We start from the raw sequence: 18,416 nt of genomic DNA, 5'->3' as shown, positions 1-18,416 counted from the left end.
CTGTGTTTTCTCTTATCCTCTTTTCAATACAGTACCAAATGACTGAAAACTCTTTACGTGCCTCTGCTGTTTGCGTCGCGATACATTTTGATTAAATCGATTTAAATTGTAACCAGTTTGAAGCGATTTTAATCGATTTACGATAAACCGTCACATGCCTATATTGAACCAATGAAAAGTATTAACATGAGCTGGTGACTAAATCATAATAAGCAGCGACGATAACGCGGGTGCAGCACATGTTGAAATGGGACACACATGGAGGCCAATCATGTATGACGTCACTACTGTGATGTCATTCACCTCCATATACGGGCACGATGACACAGCCATCACAGCCATGGGGGCTGACACCATAGTATGGGGGATGGCTGATGACATCATGATATACCACAATTCATATATATTTATACCGCCATTGTCAGCAGCGGGGGGTCTTATTATCAACCAACAAATGCTGCTCTGTAGCTCGACAATTACAAAACACACTTCTCGCGTCTTAACCAGACTGTTGCATAGCACCGTGGTCGCAAACATGCCCATCAAGGTCGGCGACAGCCTGCCGGCCGTGGAGGTCCACGAGGGAGAGCCGGAGAACAAGGTGGCAATGGACGAGATCTTCAAGGGGAAGCGGGGCATCCTCTTCGCCGTGCCCGGCGCCTTCACACCGGGCTGCACCGAGATCCACCTGCCGGGCTTCGTGGAGCGCGCCGCCGAGCTGCGGAGCTGCGTGGGCGTGGACGAGATCGCCTGCGTGGCGGTCAACGACGCGTTCGTGGTGGCCGCGTGGGGGAAGGCGCACCGCGCCAAGGAGGGCAAGATCCGAATGCTGGCCGATCCGACGGGAGCGTTCGCCCGGGCCGTGGATCTGGTGCTGGACAGCGAGCAGATAGTGCAGGCGCTCGGGAACGTGCGGTCCAAGAGGTACTCCATGCTGGTGGAGGACGGGGTTGTGAAGGAGCTCAACGTGGAGCCCGACGGCACGGGCCTGAGCTGCAGTTTGGCCAGCGACTTCCTTAGTCAGGGAGTATTAGAAGAATAATGTCAGATCTAGGAATAAATTCCTTACCAAGAAATGTCTTCACCAATGTGTTTGTAAAGGTGTCTAGTAAATTAAATTTCCCCAGGGGAACCTGTGACAGCTGCTGAAAGTTGGGGTACCCTTAACCTTATGCAGGAAACAAATCTGCTAGCACGTGAGGGGTCAAACTAGGGTTGTTTTTTTGGGGGGAGTTTTCTTTCAAAAAATCCAATGTCAAATCAACAAGTCATATCTATAATTCTCGCACATTTTAGGAAACATTTCACTATTATAGCTACCTTGTTGTAGCCCAGGTCTCCCTTCTAGAGAGATTATTTAAGGCAGGAGTACAAGGAGATGAGGGGTAAGACGAAAAGAAAGATGATGAAGGCTAGGTAAAGAGGATGAGAGGGTTGGCCACCAAGAAGGGAGAAAAATTATCTGCACCAATTAGCTAGAAGAGTTAATGGGATGGGACGGGTGTGCAACAGGCTAAGGTGATAAAAGATAGAAATGGAAACGTTCTAGCAAGCAGACCGTGTGTTGAGAAGATGGAAAGAGTAGTTTGAGAGAACGGATGGAGGAAAGTGTCAGGAACTATTTGTGACAGAGGGGTACCAGTGAGAGGGAAGATGTAGACGGTAGTGAGACCAGCCATGCTGTACGGCTTGTAAACGATGGCACTGAGGAAAAGACGGGCGGCACAGCTGGAGGTGGCAGAATTGAGGATGCTATGATTCTCATTAGAAGTGAAAAGGAAGGACATCAGAAATGACTAAATTAGGGGATCAGCCCAGGTTAGAAGGTTTGGGGATAAAGCAAGAGAGAGAGGCGAGGTTAAGATAGTTTCGACAAGTGAAAAGGAGAGAAGAGGGGTACATTGGGAGAAGGATAATGAAGATGTAGATGCCAGGTAAGAGGCAAAGAGGAAGGCCAAAGAGGAGGTTTGAGGATGCGGTGAGAGAGGACATGCAGGAGTCACTGAGGAAGACACAGAAAACAGAACCAGATGGGGGGGAAATGTAATACATGAGGTTTCTTTTTTGCTTTAATCCCTGAATTTGCCTGTGAGCACAGTTGTATGGCGTGTTTTTGAAATGTTTAAATTTGTATGGTTATAAATGGTAACTCCTGTTTGAAAATGTAAAAAAAAAAACATACAATGGGAGTGCTGTTTGGTGATTTGGTGATTGACCTCACAAAAGATATGTTGATATGTCTAATTTTGGCGGCCATCTTGAAATAAATGGCGACCATCTTTGATTTACGAGTGGCCCTGTTTCTTAAATCGAAGAGTGACCTCCAAAAATTATTTGTAGAACATTTCACACTTTCACACTTTGAACACTTTGTTTTTAGCCCAAGGAGTGGTTTTGGTGCAAAACAAATGCTTGCAATGGATTCAGAATCATTAAAAAAAACTAGTTTGACCGCTCACATGCTACTTAAAGCAGAATTACATTTTGTATTTATTTCCCACATAAGGTACCCTGACTTTCAGCAGCTGTCACAAATTGAATTTCAATCTCTGTGAGATGTGTTACTAGACACCTTTACAAACACATTGGTGAAATGAAAGGTGAAAAGAAATTTCTTGGTAAGGAATTTATTCCCAGATTGTATTAATATCCTCTGACTATCTCTCCAGCCTGTAGTGTTATTTTTACTAGTGTAGTGGTTCTCAAACTTTTTCATGTCAAGGACCACCCAAAATGACATGTATTTCCCATCTCAAATATTTTGAGATGGGAAAAAATCACCATTTTTCAAAAATAGCAGATCTACAAGCTTGTATATCCGCTATTTTCGAATAGCCAAAGTATAAAAGGTTAAAATTATTGTGGCCCTTCTGTCCTTTACGGGGGGGAAAAACAGATCCAATGGCATTGAACGTGGTGGAAAAAGGTGGTTGTGACTGTTTGCTTCATACTCGGAGCTGTATGATTACTTTTACTTTAAAAATTTTTTTTAGCTGAACACAACGGCACACAGGAAGAGATTGCTTTAAAAAACAACTTTTGTGTGATCGTGGCAGTGGACCTGAAAGTGAGTGAAAAAAGGTGCATATTATCTGATTACCTGGCAACATCAGCGCCGCAAGCTGCTCTGTTTTGCACAAACAGTGGGGAATGTTGTGTGAAGGTGTCAGAGTTACGGATACAAATATGTTTACTGTGTAGACGAAATGAGCATTAGTCACTATTATTTTTATTGTGTTTTCTTTTTTTTCTTGTGTGGTTCGATATACTGATAGTTGTCACTCGGTGAAAGATATCACCCCCCCCCCCATCCGGCTTCCCTCTAAAATCTGTCCAGTACTTTTCCTGCTAACACACAGACAGACACACATACACATACAAACAGCACCTAATACACCACCATGTTGGCAGAGGAATTCTTTTAAAAATGATCCCAGCATACGATGGATTCTCATTTGGGACACATGATTAAACCTTGAAAAAACAGAATTTAGAATTTCCGGTCCTGACTACTCCCCCAAAACACAGGCCAATTGTGTATGTATAGACAGACACTCAGCCAAACCACATGCACTGTAGTGGATTTCGGACCCCTAGACTCCACAGTGGTCGGCAGTGTTGATTTTGACAGCAAATTTTGATTTAGTTTTAGTCATAGTCTTTTGAATAGTTTAGAATTTAGTTATATTTTAGTCATTTGAAATGTTTTAGTTTTTGTCTAGTTTTAGTCGACTAAATATCATGAGATTTTAGCAGACTAAAATCTCATGATATTTAGTCGACTAAAATGTATTTTGGCGGTGCCTTGATGGCGTCGTAATGGCTGATTTTACACTTGGTTGCATGCTGAAAATAGCAGATCTACAAGCTCACAGTGAGCTTGTAGATCTGCTATTTTCAGAGCGCAACACCTGTGCGCAACCAAACATAAAATGCCTTGTCTTTTAGTTCTACTGTATCTCTTCTCCACTAGTCCCTCCCTAACATTTTAGCCTAGTTTTTATTTGTTGACGAAATTGGCAATATATTTAGTCTTAGTTTTAGTCATCGTACCTTAGTTTTTATTTCGTTTTTATTTAGCTTTCGTCAGTGAAAAAAGGTAGTTGACGAACATTTTTCGTCATAGTTTTAGTCGACGAAATCAACACTGGTGGTGGGGCAGGTACTTTGCCCCTGTGCCACCCAAACACCTGGAGCCCCACTGTTGTGGATCCCGAGTCATGATTCCATCTATTTTTTATGCACCAGACACCAGTAGAGTATTTTTTTTAAAAGATTTATTTTTGGGCTTTTTACACCTTTACTGATAGGACAGTAGGCTGACAGGATATGGGGGGAGAGAGAGAGATGGGGAGTGACATGCAGCAAAGGCCGTCGGGCTTGGGACTCGAACCCACGACTCGCTGTCAAGCATTGAGCCTAGGTGCCTCCTGGGCCGCTACGCCAGCCGTCCAAGCCACCAAAAAAGTATTTTTTTAATATGTTTATGCTCATGTGGATTTGTATTGTATTGTTTTGGCTATACCCCCAGCAGCCCCGCACACACAGAGACAAATTCCAATCAATGTTTCATCTAATGTTTCAATAAATTATTGGATCTGGAATGTGGAATTTTGAGGGATTTCTCTACACAGCAAGGCTTGTGTGTCATCTGTGTCATTTTAGATGGCTATTCAAAAATAGCAGATATACAAGCTCATATAGCACGTCACCGAGTACCGCGCTACGAGCTTGTAGATCTGCTATTTTGGAAAAATCGTGAAAATGTGTGCAAATCTTTGAATATATACATATTTTTAAAGCGAACATGTTTAACTAAAATCTTTGCTTCTGGGGGTCCCTGGAACAAAATATTTTGAGATGGGGGTCCGCGGCCAAATGCATATCATTTTGGGGGTCCTTGACATTAAAACGTTTGAGAACCACTGATATAGCAACATGTCTCCCCCCCCCCCCCCCCCCCAAGACATTTTGTAGAATCGGCCTCAGGTCTTAATGGGTTAAGTAAAGTAGCAAGAAATACATCTCTCTACATTTGTGTGCACTGCTACTGAATAATGCAAGTGGTACCAATACCTTTGTACTTTTACCCAAGTAAAAATGTTGAATACAGTAGTTTTTACTTGTAATAACAGAGTATGTTTTTGTCGATTGTCTACATTGTGTTATCGATGATGCGCACCTTGCGAGCTAGTTCAGGCAGATACACTCGAGAGGTTACACGCACGACGCACAACACACGACGCATGATGCGTGACGCATGACACAGCTGACCAAATTGGCGGTCTTCTTAAGCTAACCTGATTCATTGCACTTCCTCTGGCTGTCAGTGCTGCCACTGAATGTTGTATATGGGCTTTGTTTGCTCCCACCACCATCCCAGCACCACCAGTATAGACTCTGCTTTCCCCTAAGGGTTCTGTTTCCCCCTGGGTGGGGGGGGGGGGGTTGTAGATGTATATCTCCCTGCTCTTAAATGGTTGTCTTTCTAATGTGCTGAGCAAAATCTTTGCTTCTGGGGGTCCCTGGAACAAAATATTTTGAGATGGGGGTCCGCGGCCAAATGCATATCATTTTGGGGGTCCTTGACATTAAAACGTTTGAGAACCACTGATATAGCAACATGTCTCCCCCCCCCCCCCCCAAGACATTTTGTAGAATCGGCCTCAGGTCTTAATGGGTTAAAGTAGCAAGAAATACATCTCTCTACATTTGTGTGCACTGCTACTGAATAATGCAAGTGGTACCAAAATAAATTGGACCTGCAAAAACCAACAAGCGTCGTCTATGCTCTCTCACTGGCACTTTTACAACCTGATTTATATGTTGAGCGATACCCTGCTACCCCCACTACTTCTGAAAACCGCCTGTCCTCGATCACGCCTTGTGTCAATACATTAATAGGGTTGGGAACCTTTAGTATTTAGATGATCCCGGTTCCTTAACAATTCCCTCTTAGCGGTCCGATTCCTTAACTGTTCCCTTTCACCGACGATTCCTATTAGGGGGGTTCCAAATGAACCCTTACAGGTCTGAGTGTACAAATGGAACCAAAAGGACCCTTTATGCCTCAAAATTGTGGGACGCCCTACCAACAGTCTTAAAGGAGTGCAAATCCATACTCTCCTTCAAAACCTCTAAAAGAGCACTTACAGGCTGGCTGCAATTCGAAACAGACCCCTGTAAAAAGTCAAAGCCTAAAGAACTGTTTACTGTACATTTCTATTTTTGCTTTCTAACTGTTTATATGATGTTTTGTATAGTATTGCATATTTGTCTGTCATTAAATGTTTCAATGAATTGAGTACAAAGGACCCCAATGGAAACAAGCCATAGTGCTTTCTTGGGTTTAAAATCCTCTCAACAGACCTTGTATTGAACTGAACTTCCCTGTGCTTTAAAAAAAAAAACGTTTGTATAACTGCTAAAAAAGTATTCAATCAATCAATCAATCAACACTCTCAGTTATGGTTGGTCCTTGATCTCAGGTACCATGTGTAAAGCTAAACGTTATTTGTTTTCTCTTGTTTGATCTCCTTTTTTCCCCTAGATTTTGGAGCAGACCATTATGTTTTACCCCTTTTTCTCCCCAATTTAGTCGTTATGCCAATTGATTCCTCCCCACACACATTTCTGTGTTGTCACCTACTGACTCACCTGCCAGTGAGGAGCCCCCACCGGGAGGACGTAGAGCCTTCGTCCTACACCTCCCGCCCAACACTCCCTGCTGACAGGTGCCGCCCCAGCCCGTAGGATTACATGCAATGACCAATATCACCCTCCCTGTTCGTGTAGACGCCCGACAAAGCCGGATGCACCGCGGCACACATTTCGTTGCCACTTTTACTTTTACTGGCACTGTGAGTACCAATACCTTTGTACTTTTACCCAAGTAAAAATTTTGAATACAGTAGTTTTTACTTGTAATAACAGAGTATGTTTTTGTCGATTGTCTACATTGTGTTATCGATGATGCGCACCTTGCGAGCTAGTTCAGGCAGATACACTCGAGAGGTTACACGCACGACGCACAACACACGACGCATGATGCGTGACGCATGACACAGCTGACCAAATTGGCGGTCTTCTTAAGCTAACCTGATTCATTGCACTTCCTCTGGCTGTCAGTGCTGCCACTGAATGTTGTATATGGGCTTTGTTTGCTCCCACCACCATCCCAGCACCACCAGTATAGACTCTGCTTTCCCCTAAGGGTTCTGTTTCCCCCTGGGTGGGGGGGGGGGGGTTGTAGATGTATATCTCCCTGCTCTTAAATGGTTGTCTTTCTAATGTGCTGAGCAGGGACTAATGTATAGCAGAGCCTGAACGCTAAGATCAAATATAACATTCACGCTTGTTATCACATCTTATAAATAAAATTACGTTGTATAAATAAAATGTTCTCAAGCTATTAAATGGTCTCAATCTATTTGTGACTTATCTGACTGAACTTGAGTAAAAATACAAATATCTGAGTACTCCTTCCACCACTGGCTTTATCCATAACAGTGCAGGCCCCTATACATGCCCCTCCCCTCGACAGCTGGTCCATTGTGTGCTCTGTGTGTGTGTGTGTGTGTGTGTGTGTGTGTGTGTGTGTGTGTGTGTGTGTGTGTGTGTGTGTGTGTGTGTGTGAGTGTGAGTGCCACTGAAGCCAGGCTTGTTTCCCTGTTTCTTTGGGCCCGGTTCAATATCTAATCTTAATGCAGAACAGGCAGAGAGCGGCAGTTTATTCTCCTAAACGGCAGCTTTGAAAATGAAAGAAACGCAGGCGGAGCGTAGCGGGGAGGAGACATGAATATTCGGCTTGTTGCTGCGATGCTGAGGGGACCTAAACTTACATATACGTACCCAGTTCACAACATGGAGCAACCAAAGGGACCCAGAAGGCAGTGGTTCTTAAAAAGCTCAAAATCATTTTATCCATTTAAATGTCGGCCATTCAAAAATAGCAGATCTACGAGCTTGTACGTCTGCTTTTTTTTTTTTTTTTTAACACAAATCTTCTCTTCTGGTGGTCCCTGGCACTAGCTCTTTTCAGATGGGGGTCCGCGGCCAGGTTAACTTAACTGGGTCCATTTGGTTACATAAATGCATACGTTCTCAGAGTTGCAAATGGTTTCATTAAAACTGAGGATTTTTACTGTGTAGATTAGAACATGGGTCTTCAACAAAGGGTCCGGGACCCCTATAGGGGGTCCTCAGAGTTACTACAGATCGGTTATTTTTGGGTTACAACAGATCGGCTATTTGGTGTAGAGGGAAAAAAGAGAATCAAACCAAGTGCAGAACCAAAGGTCAAGTATTTGAGGGTTCAAGTGGTTATTTCTCTTAAAAATACACATTAAAGCCTCACTGTGTAACTTTTTTAATGAATATAAATGTAATTTGGTCCAATCGTAAGGTAGGCTACAGTATGTTAATATAACTTATACAATTGGGTGGTTGTATTTTGTCTCCCTGCTCTTCTATTGAGACATTTAGATCGTGTCAAAGGTCATGTCTCACCTATAGACAAAGGATCTGACACAAATTTTGACCTGATGGTCAAGATGCAATTTATCCCCTGAGCAAGCAGGCAGGCTCTATTAGCTCAATGGTAAAACATTCAGCACTTGCGCAGGAAACCGGTTTCAAATCCAGGGTAGAAGAGGAAAGTTACATAGCGCTACTTTAACATGAACACAACGCTACGCAATAGGCAAGCTGATGATAGTGCTGTCAAACAAGTCTATGAAGCTATGAAGAAGCTATGTTGAATCTGCAACATCATTTTTACAATATGTATGTAGTGGGGGCGGGGGGGGGGGGGGGGGGGGGGTCCCGGCTTCATCTCTCTCTCTCAGCTAATGGGTTTTGTTGCACTGGATTGGTCTCTCGTCATACTTAACCCATTCAATCCGGTAACGCATCTACAAATGTCTTCTAAATCCTAACTGGTTTCTGAAACACTTACCGGTATGTTGCTATAATATCAGTGGTTCTCAAACTTCTTCATGTCAAGGACCCCCAAAATTATATGTTTTTGGCAAAAAATGATGAAAAATGTTGGCTTAAAAAAAATAGATGAATTCAAAGATTTGCACAAAATGTTCATGATTTTTCATCTACAAGCTCATAGCGCGGCACTCTGTATTTTTGAATAGCCCAAAGTATAAAATAATGGTTAAAGTGGTTACAATCTAAAATGACAGATGCTTTTCCCGGTCTTAAAGGGTTAAACAACACACTGTGTGGTAGATGTGGTTAAACTTGGTGGACATGCTGAGGGTTTAAATGATCACTCACTCACCACACTGTGAATATTTCTTGCCTTAATGTTGTTACCACGGTACAGTAAAGCACACTGAATTGCCTTGTTGTTGAAATGTGCCTTACAAATAAAAAACTGCCTTGTCTTGCTTTGCCTTGCCTTGCCTTGCCTTGCCTTGCCTTGCCTTGCCTTGCCTTGCCTTGCAGTACATTGAGGAGGCAGGGGCAATAGCTGAGTGGGCAGAGAGGCCGTTTGGGGTAACAGAGGATAACTGATTCGCGCCCCCAGCCCCTCGGTCTTAAACCCCAGCATCCGTGTTATTGTGGGGAAAGCTTTCGCAGAAAATAGCAAAAAACGGATACATAAGACCCTAGTATGGAGCCCTGAGGGCCTCCGGACGGTCAACCACAATATGGTTTAAGTCAGAGGTCTTCAACAGGGGGTCCGCGACCCCTAGGGGGTCCGCGGAGGTACTGCAGGGGGTCCGCAAAATTGTTGTTTGATTAAACAATATTTTTGTTTGGAAAAAAAAATAATATTTTTTTCTTTTTTCCCCCCAAAATGTCAAATTGTCTTTAAACCTAACATGAATCCATAGAAAACAGATAAATGGAGGCACAATGCACAATAGCATGGTATGTTTATACATATTTTGTAGAGAATTTTTATTTTGCACACCTACTGGGGCAGGTGCGTAGGAGCAGGCAATATAAAACACAATTGTATACATAAATATACAATGTATGTGGTAGCCCCCCCTACCCTACGAGGTAGGGGGTCCCTGCTCCATCTCCCCATCAGTTTGGGGGTCCCTGGCCTGAAAAGGTTGAAGACCCCTGGTTTAAGTGGTTAACAGCACCCACTGCTCCTGATAGTTAGGATGGTGAATGGACACATTTAAAATATACCGTGAACATTTTTACAAAAATACCCCGAAGAAGTGGGAAGGAATGAAAGAAACTCAAGTTTGTTGATATTTACAGTCACACATGTGGTTGGTGTTTAAAACATTATTATTATTGCTGCTACAAGTTCTGAGGAACCAGAACAAAAGGACAGTTACTGTGTAACAGGAGATGTACACAAGATCTTTACATCATTTCAATATAGATGTTTCTTTTTTCTTTTGAACCTTTAGGAGCCGGTTCCTATCCACTCATTTTATGCTATGCTTGTGTAACGCCCGAGATTCTAACCCGGGTCTCACCCACGTGGGAAACCAAACATCAAGTCTAATTGACCCATTTGTAACTCTGGGAGTAATATAGATGTACCGGTTACAATATGTAACCGAATGGGCCCTTATTAATACGGGTCCATTCGGTTACTTCTCAGAGTTACACTATATAACACTCAGGATTTACTGTGTGAACTCAGGTAAATAAGACTAAACATCACAACACATTATGACAACAAACAGACGACTGTCTCCTCATGTCACTACACCAACACACACAGGGCACGCGAACAACCCCGCCCTCTGTCACATGAACGATAATGACCCGGGTGTGTGTGTGTGTGTGTGTGTGTGTGTGTGTGTGTGTGTGTGTGTGTGTGTGTGTGTGTGTGTGTGTGTGTGTGTGTGTGTGTGTGTGTGTGTGTGTGTGTGTGTGTGTGTGTGCAGCCACTCACCACTACATTCTGCTTGGACACACACCAACAATGGAGGGGACGCGTCTGGAAGTGCTTGTGGGGCCCAACCCTGGGTATAAAGGCAGATGGTGCCCGGGGATGAGGGATCTAGCTGTCATTAGCATGAGAAAAGAGACAGAGGGGGGGGACAGTCAGTCAGTCAGGTACCCTCTCTCTCTGTGTGTGTGTGTGTGTGTGTGTGTGTGTGTGTGTGTGCGTGTGTGTGTGTGTGTGTCATTTACCCGCCGCTGGACAAGATTAGAGCAGAGGGAGGAATCTGTGTCAATGAACTGGGATCCAATTATGAGGCACGCTGCTGTGTTTAGAGCACGTGGTTCTCAAACTGGGGGGTCGGGACCCATTTGTGGGTCGCGGACACATTTTTATGGGTCTCGAGTAAATACCCCTTTTCCCCCTTCATTTCCAACAATTGTTTTTAATTATTTCAAAAGATATGCCGAAAAGAAAGCACATTAAAAATGTTCAGAAACATTTTTCAAAGTAACTATTACTATTAAATACTAAATAATCAAAGGAATTAAAAAAATATTAGATGGGGGTCCGCAGCTGAATTACATATCATTTTGGGGGTCCTTGACATGAAAACATTTGAGAACCACTGAGTTACAGATAAACATTGTACTGAGAAAAGGCCTACATCTTCCCATGGTTAATTTCAAAACACTCGTTAACTTTCATGACTATACCGACGGGCCATAAATAATACATGTTAGGAAGGAAGCCGCGGGGGGGCCATATAAAATAATCTGCTCTCGTGCCATGATTGGACCCCCAGGCCAGACTTTTGGACAGGAGTTCTCTCCTAAAAATCTAATTGGTATCCCGACCTGAAAATGTTATTTTATGTTTACTTAAGGGCTGGAGAGGCAGGGAGACCAGCTGTTACTGAACAAATACACTAACGCTTTTAACTAAGAAATATCACGTACACCCCCTTTAAGTCATAATGTTTGTTTCCCCTTTGTGTAAGACCAGAAACGCTGTCCCATTTTAAGATTTCTTTGGCTATTAAAAAATTGCAGATATACAGTGCCGCGCTATGAGCTTGTGTATCTGCTATTTTTAGAAAAATCATAAATATGTGTGCAAATCTTTGAATAAATATACATTTTAACTCAAACCTTTGCTTCTGGTGGTCCCTGGAACAACATATTTTGAGATGGGGGTCCGCAGACAAATAAATATAATTTTGGAGGCCCTTGACATGAAAAGTTTGAGCACCACTGATTATAGTAACATACGTTTTTTCAAAACCCTGTTAGGATTTACAGTAGAAGACATTTGTAGAATACCCAGAAGCAAAGATTTGAGTTACAAATGTTCAACCTCATAGCGCAGCACTCGGTGCCGCGCTATGAGCTTGTAGATCTGATATTTTTTAATAGGCAAGTATAAGATACCATTGAGCTAATAGAGCCCCAAAATTCCTGTCAGATCCTGTGTCTAGCTGATCTAAATGTCTCAATAGAAGAGCTAATACAGATTGGACAAAATAACAGTTTATTCTTTAAAAAAGTTACAATGTGCCACTTTAATATAGCATAAAAATGTATGGGTTATTAAAGGGCAGTAGGCCTATGTTTCACCTCCATTTACAGACATGTGTTATGGGTTCTTCAGTGTTTTAAAATAGTTTTTAACAAACAATGCTATCTAGAAGACATATGCATGCACAATATCTTACCCAATAAGGCTTCAGTGGCAACTGTTTGGGTTTTGGTCCAAAGTTGTGGTTGGAAGTTCTTCTATTGGAGCCTTAATTACCTGTATTAACATAGCAAGGTTTTTTTTAAAGAAGTGGTGGGAAAAATACTGACATTTCTTACTTGAGTAAAAGTATCAATACCACAATCTAGAAATACTCAAGTAAAAGTCCTGTGTTCAAAATGTTACTTGAGTAAAAGTACAAAAGTATTCTTGGCATCAAAATATACTTCAAGTACAAAAGTAAAAGTAAAAGTATTAAAATGTTTGAAAACCTGCTCCTTTAAGTAAAAGTAAGAATTATGCACAATGTCCCATTTCACAAGTTCAATATTTATACAATTATTTTCAAAATAAAAGATCTATAAACTCAAAACAGTGCATTGTGAGCTTAGACCAGTTCTTTTCAAATAGCCAAAGTATATATGAGGCTAAAATAGTTAATGCATGTTTTGTAATAATAATCAAAAATCTACAAAGTAACTAGAAACTAAAGCTTTCAAATAATTGTAGTGGAGTAAAAGTACAATGTTTGCCTCTGAGATGTAGTGGAGTAGAAGTAACAGTATAAGTAAAAGATACCTCAGAATTAAGTACAGTTCTTGAGTGAGTACATGTACTTCGTTACTTTCCACCACTGGTTTAAAGGTCACTGCGTCACTCATCTCAGGAGTGTTGACCTAACTAACGTATTCATCTCCTCAACGTACAACTGTTCTGTTCCACATCATACTATCACGATACTGTGGTCACATTTAGGTCAAAACATCCACAAAATGTTGTGTCTGAGACAGCCTAGGCCTAGCCTACACTGTGCTAGGCTACCCGTAGCACAGGTTCTTCTCATAGCTAATAGTCCAGCCATCTTTAGATATAATTTTAATTACCATAGAAGTAAATAAAAGTGCCGCTAAATATCTTGGTCTAACTTGTAACTGTTTGAATGAAGTAGCCAACTACACGGTGCACATCAAAACACACACGACACTGGTGTGAGTGAACCACGAACATTAAGTTGTGTCTCCCCCTAGTGGCTATTTGGGGTAGACTGTGTACACTCACTAGTCTTCTTAGCTAGTTAACTTGTGGACAGTAAGACAGTAACCTAGATTTACGAGAGAACTGTCTGGAAAATATTGTATTTTTATTGTTTTTTTGAAAATATTGTAATTGTAATACAAGCAATGCATTGATATTTAAAAAAAAGAAAATGTACTCCAGTACTTTAACTCAAGTACAAATTTGACTGAGCAACTTTCAACTTTCTGCAAATTATACACATGCTTTGAACAAAAAAAGAATCTTGTATTTTTCAAATAACATGTTAACATGTTATAACATGTTATGTGATATAGCTCAGTGGGTTTTCTTTTGCTAAAGGTACACCAAAATCCAAGTCAAAATCTCAAGGCATACCTATTTTTACTCTTATCACTGTGTAAATGTTTATTTTTATTTATTTATACCAAATAGGAAGTTTAACCACTTACAAACATTTTTTTTTAAATAGCAAAAATAGGCAATCTACAACAAGCTCACAACAAGTCACACTGCAGACGCATTGTAAACTTTTTATCCTTTTTCTTTATTTGTGAAAACACAAACAAAAATGTTATTAAATATTCTCACCGATAATGACATGCCCAAAATAGGGATGGCAGGTTGAAAGTGGTTAAAATATATTTTTTAGGGTATAGAATTTGCCTTGGTATTGGGAAATGAGTGCTCAAACTTGTGATATAAATTTAACAATAATTAAAAAAATTATAAAAATGTTGTATAGTTGTATATATTCCTATATGTGGTTGTGTTCAAAACCCAAGACACACCTGGACTTTTCTCACGATACACCAGTGTGTCTTTGGTGTTGGCACACTCCAGTTTGGGAACTATAGCCCATCTAAAGCAGATTAGCATATATTTAGCACTTTGTGTCAACACTGCCATGTTGATACTGTATGTCAGTGGTTCTCAACCTGTGGGTCGGGACCTCCATGGGGGTCCCCACATGATTTTGGGGGGGTCCCCAGATGACAGTAAAGTGACAATTTAAGGACTTTTAAGACCTTTTTAATACCTCTATAAAAAAAGAAGGAGAGAAAGGAAAAAAGACCATTACTGTGTCAAAAGTAATCAACAAATTGTCAAATAACATAAGAAAGAGGCAAAAATGTTGAGGCCTACTGCTGGCGTTGCAAGGCGTTGTGAGCTTGTAGATCGGCTATTTTCAAAATTCTTGCCTTTTAACAATATTTATCTGTGGAACCGAGTCAAACTAAATGTAATGCCTCAACTCCTACAATACCAAGTGCTTATGAGGGTGGGGGGTCCCCAGTTCAAATATGATTATTTTGAGGGGTCACGGCCTGAAAATGTTGAGAACCACTGCTGTATGTGACTTTCTGTTTATTTCTTTCTCTATCTCTTTCTATTTTTCTTGAAACTGCAATGATGGAACTTGTACGACAAAGAGTTTCAACCACTTCTTTACACCATGTGAACTTGTGATGTGACAATAAAAGCTGAGTGCCCATCTTGTTTACAGGGCCGAGGGCTATAAAAGAAGGTCTGTCTGTCTATCTGTCTGTCTGTCTGTCCGCAGCTAATCTTGCAAACCACTAGGCATGTGACGATATATCGTAAATCAATTAAAATCGATTCAAACTTGTGACAATTTCAATCGTGATTATATTGCAATTTGAATCACGATGCAAACAGCAGAGGGCGCATTAACAAAAGAGAAGAAAATACAGGATCTTTGTAAAAGAATTGATAAAAAAATGTGTTTCTAGTAATTTGCTACTGTATTGAAAAGAGGACAAGAGAGGAAAATTAAAAGAGAAAGAAATACTGGATTTGTGTAAGAGAAATAATGGAGAAAAAAAAGATTTTGACTGGAAATTTATTTTGAGTTAAACAAATCGTGAAAAATCGTATCGTGAACCAAGTATCGGGATTCGAATCGCATTGTGAGTTGAGTGAATCGTTACACGCCTACAAACCACTGGACTAAATCAGTGGCAAATGTCTTGTGCACGCTGCTGAAGGCCAAGGAAGTAAATGCCAGAATGTTTTCACGGCATGGTTCTGAAAGAGTCTAGGCGTCTATAAGAGGGTCTGTGTCTGTCTGTCTGTCTGTCTGTCTGTCTGTCTGTCTGTCTGTCTGTCTGTCTGTGCGTTGTCCAGAGCTAATCTTGCACACCGCTGGACAGATCAGAGCCAAATATCTTGTACACACACTGCCAGTAGGCTAATTTAGTACCTGCTTCACTAATATATTATAGATGGCCAGTCTATTTCAGAGCTAGCTGTCGAGAGAAACAAGAGTATAATAAACTTAACTTTATGGATGGCAAGTTGGATTGGTCTGAAACCTTGCCCAAATGAGAAGTGATACACCATAGCTGTGTTATAGATGACTGGCCACATGAAGTCTGAGAACAACATGAAGCCACAGCATTATTAGAAAACGTCTTGTTCATATGTTTTATACTTTTGGAAATATCTACTTTTTTGAGTAGACTTTTTATTACATGTTATTCCCTGCTGTACATGAAAGTAATGTATGTTTATGAACCACAAATTGGTCATACCAACTTAATGTTAGTTAGTAGTTACAGTACATGTGGGCAGTATCATATAAAAAAAACTAAAGAGAGCAAATGACCTTTGATGTGGAAATAACATTTATAATTTTTTTTTTTACTTATTTTGAGATGGGGGTCCACGGCCAAATACATATACGTTTTGGGGGTCCTTGAGAACCACTAATTATAGCAACATACGTTTTTTCAAAAACCTTTAGAAGACATTTGTAGAATCCCCAGAAGCAAAGATTTGAGTGACAAATGTTTGTTTAAAAAAGATTTGCACAACTTTTCAGGATTTTTCAAAAGATAATTCAGATCTAATATCTGCTATTTTTTGTATAGCCAAAGTATAAGATAATGGTTAAAGTGGTTCAAATCCAAAATGACAGATGCTTTCCCGGTCTTAATGGGTTAATATTTATACATCTCAGTACGGAGCTGTGTGGAGTTCATTCAGAGTGACGTTCAGATACGAGCGAGAGTAAACAACAGGTTATTGGCGGCACACTATACAGCTACCAGACAACAGTCAGGTTACTGATCTCAGCTGAAAGGTCAGTCTTAGAGGGGTAGACGACCTTGAGGTTGCCATCCTGGTCCACGGTTTGAACCTGTTGGACGATCAGTTCCCCGGAGGTGGCGCCGTCATCGGACGCCACCGGCTCAGCAGCAGCAGCACCCTCTTCTCCGTCTGACCCAGCTTCCTCCTTGCTCTCCACCGTCTGTCTGTTCAACTCTGCCATTTTCACAATGAGAGCATCCATGACATCCTTACAGGTCTGCAGGTTGGTTGAGCTGGTCACCTCCAAGAACAACTCTTTGGTCGTCTTGTTGATCTTGGTTCTTTCGCTGTTGGTGATTGGTGGAAATGAGATCACGTGACCCTCTGCGTCCACCAGACACGGGTAAAGGGATTTTCCGTCCAGAAGCTCTAGGTATTTGTGGAGCCCCGAGACGTTCTGTCTCTTCTTCTGTTTCCGTTGCTCAACGGCCTCCAGCTGCAGCTGTCTCATCAGTTCCACCGCCGTCGTCTCCTTACGACCCAGCGGCAGCATCTTCAGCTGTGGAGGCGGTCTGGCTTCGTACACCAGGGGACACTTCAGGAGCTGCAAGTCATGAGTCGCGATGGTTGCGGTGGTCCGTTTACCGCACAAGTCCTCATGAAGCTTATTCTGAGCCACCAGGAACCTCTTGAGGGCGTTCCCAGGCCTCAAGATCATGCCCCGGACGACGCAGCACACCAGATAGGGCCGCACGTCTTTAACTTCTTCAGTCACTTTGATGGTAAACACAGCAGGGCTGGAGGACAGGTGAAGAACCTTCACCATCATCTTGTTCACCTCCTCTAACTCGTGCTCTTCATCATCCGCCTTCTTCTTGTTCTTCTCCTGCCGTTTCTTCTTGACGGAATTCCGTCCTCCTCCCCCTTGTTCCGCATCGTCTCCGTTGTCTCCGCCGTGCTTTCCTTTCCCCTTCCCCCCGCTGGCGCTGGCTCGGAGGTAGTCCAAGATGGACTTGGCTTGGCAGCCGTTGACCATCTTCTCCAGACGTTTGTCCTTAAGCTTGTTCCCTTTGAAGTTGATCTCCTTCAGCTTGGAGCAGTCACTCAGTCCTGAGGGCATCTCGGTCAGCTTGTTGTTGGAGAGGTCCAGGACCTTTAGAGCAGTGAGCTTGTAAACATCCCCACTCAGCTCTTCGATGGAATTATCCGAGGCGACAACGGTGCTGAGGAGATCCAGATGGTCTGAGCAGAAGTCAGCAGGGAAGCAGGTGATCTCATTCTTGGAGATGTTGATGGTGGACAGCTTGGTACACTGGCTCAGTCCCTCTGGGAGGCAATGGAGGCGGTTGAAGCTCACGTTGAGAGTAGTGAGCTCCTTCAGCTGGGTGATCTCCGCTGGCAAAGACCTCAGGTCGTTCACAGACACGTCCAGGACCTTCAGTGACTGAAGACTTCCGATGACTTTTGGAATGGACGCCAGATTGTTCCGACAGAGGATGAGGCTCTGGAGGTTGGTCAGACGTTCGATGTTCTCCTGGATCTTTGTCAGACTTGGACACTGACTGATCTCTAGGTGGTTCAGGAGTGTGAGAGAGAAGAGGGCCCGACTGAGACCCCCATTGGAAGAGATTCTCTCATCAACACCCGTACCACGTAACACAATCTCACGCCTCTCCTCTTTCGCTGCTCTCACTATTTCTGGCCAGCTCTCCAT

At 42.2% G+C, this 18,416-nt stretch overlaps 2 protein-coding genes across 2 annotated transcripts; one reads left to right on the top strand and one right to left on the bottom strand.

Moving 5' to 3' along the window:
• Positions 1–511: 511 nt before the first annotated feature.
• On the top strand, positions 512–1,042 carry LOC308090661 (peroxiredoxin-5, mitochondrial-like; the record flags this gene model as incomplete). The annotated part of the gene is made up of 1 exon (XM_080435927.1): positions 512–1,042. Exon 1 carries the CDS (start codon positions 536–538, stop codon positions 1,040–1,042), a length of 507 nt encoding a protein of 168 aa, XP_080292053.1. The 5' UTR covers positions 512–535.
• Positions 1,043–16,715: 15,673 nt separating this feature from the next.
• Positions 16,716–18,416, bottom strand: LOC308090231 (leucine-rich repeat-containing protein 47-like; the record flags this gene model as incomplete). Its single annotated transcript, XM_080435294.1, has 1 exon — positions 16,716–18,416. The coding sequence occupies one exon, from the start codon at positions 18,414–18,416 to the stop codon at positions 16,716–16,718; it is 1,701 nt and encodes a 566-aa protein (XP_080291420.1).

This window comes from Gymnoscopelus braueri (assembly GCF_963280865.1).
Source record: "Gymnoscopelus braueri genome assembly, chromosome: 8".
NCBI classification, from domain to species: Eukaryota; Metazoa; Chordata; class Actinopteri; order Myctophiformes; family Myctophidae; genus Gymnoscopelus; species Gymnoscopelus braueri.
Note: the sequence above shows the minus strand (reverse complement) of the source record. Positions and strands in the feature narration are given on the sequence as shown.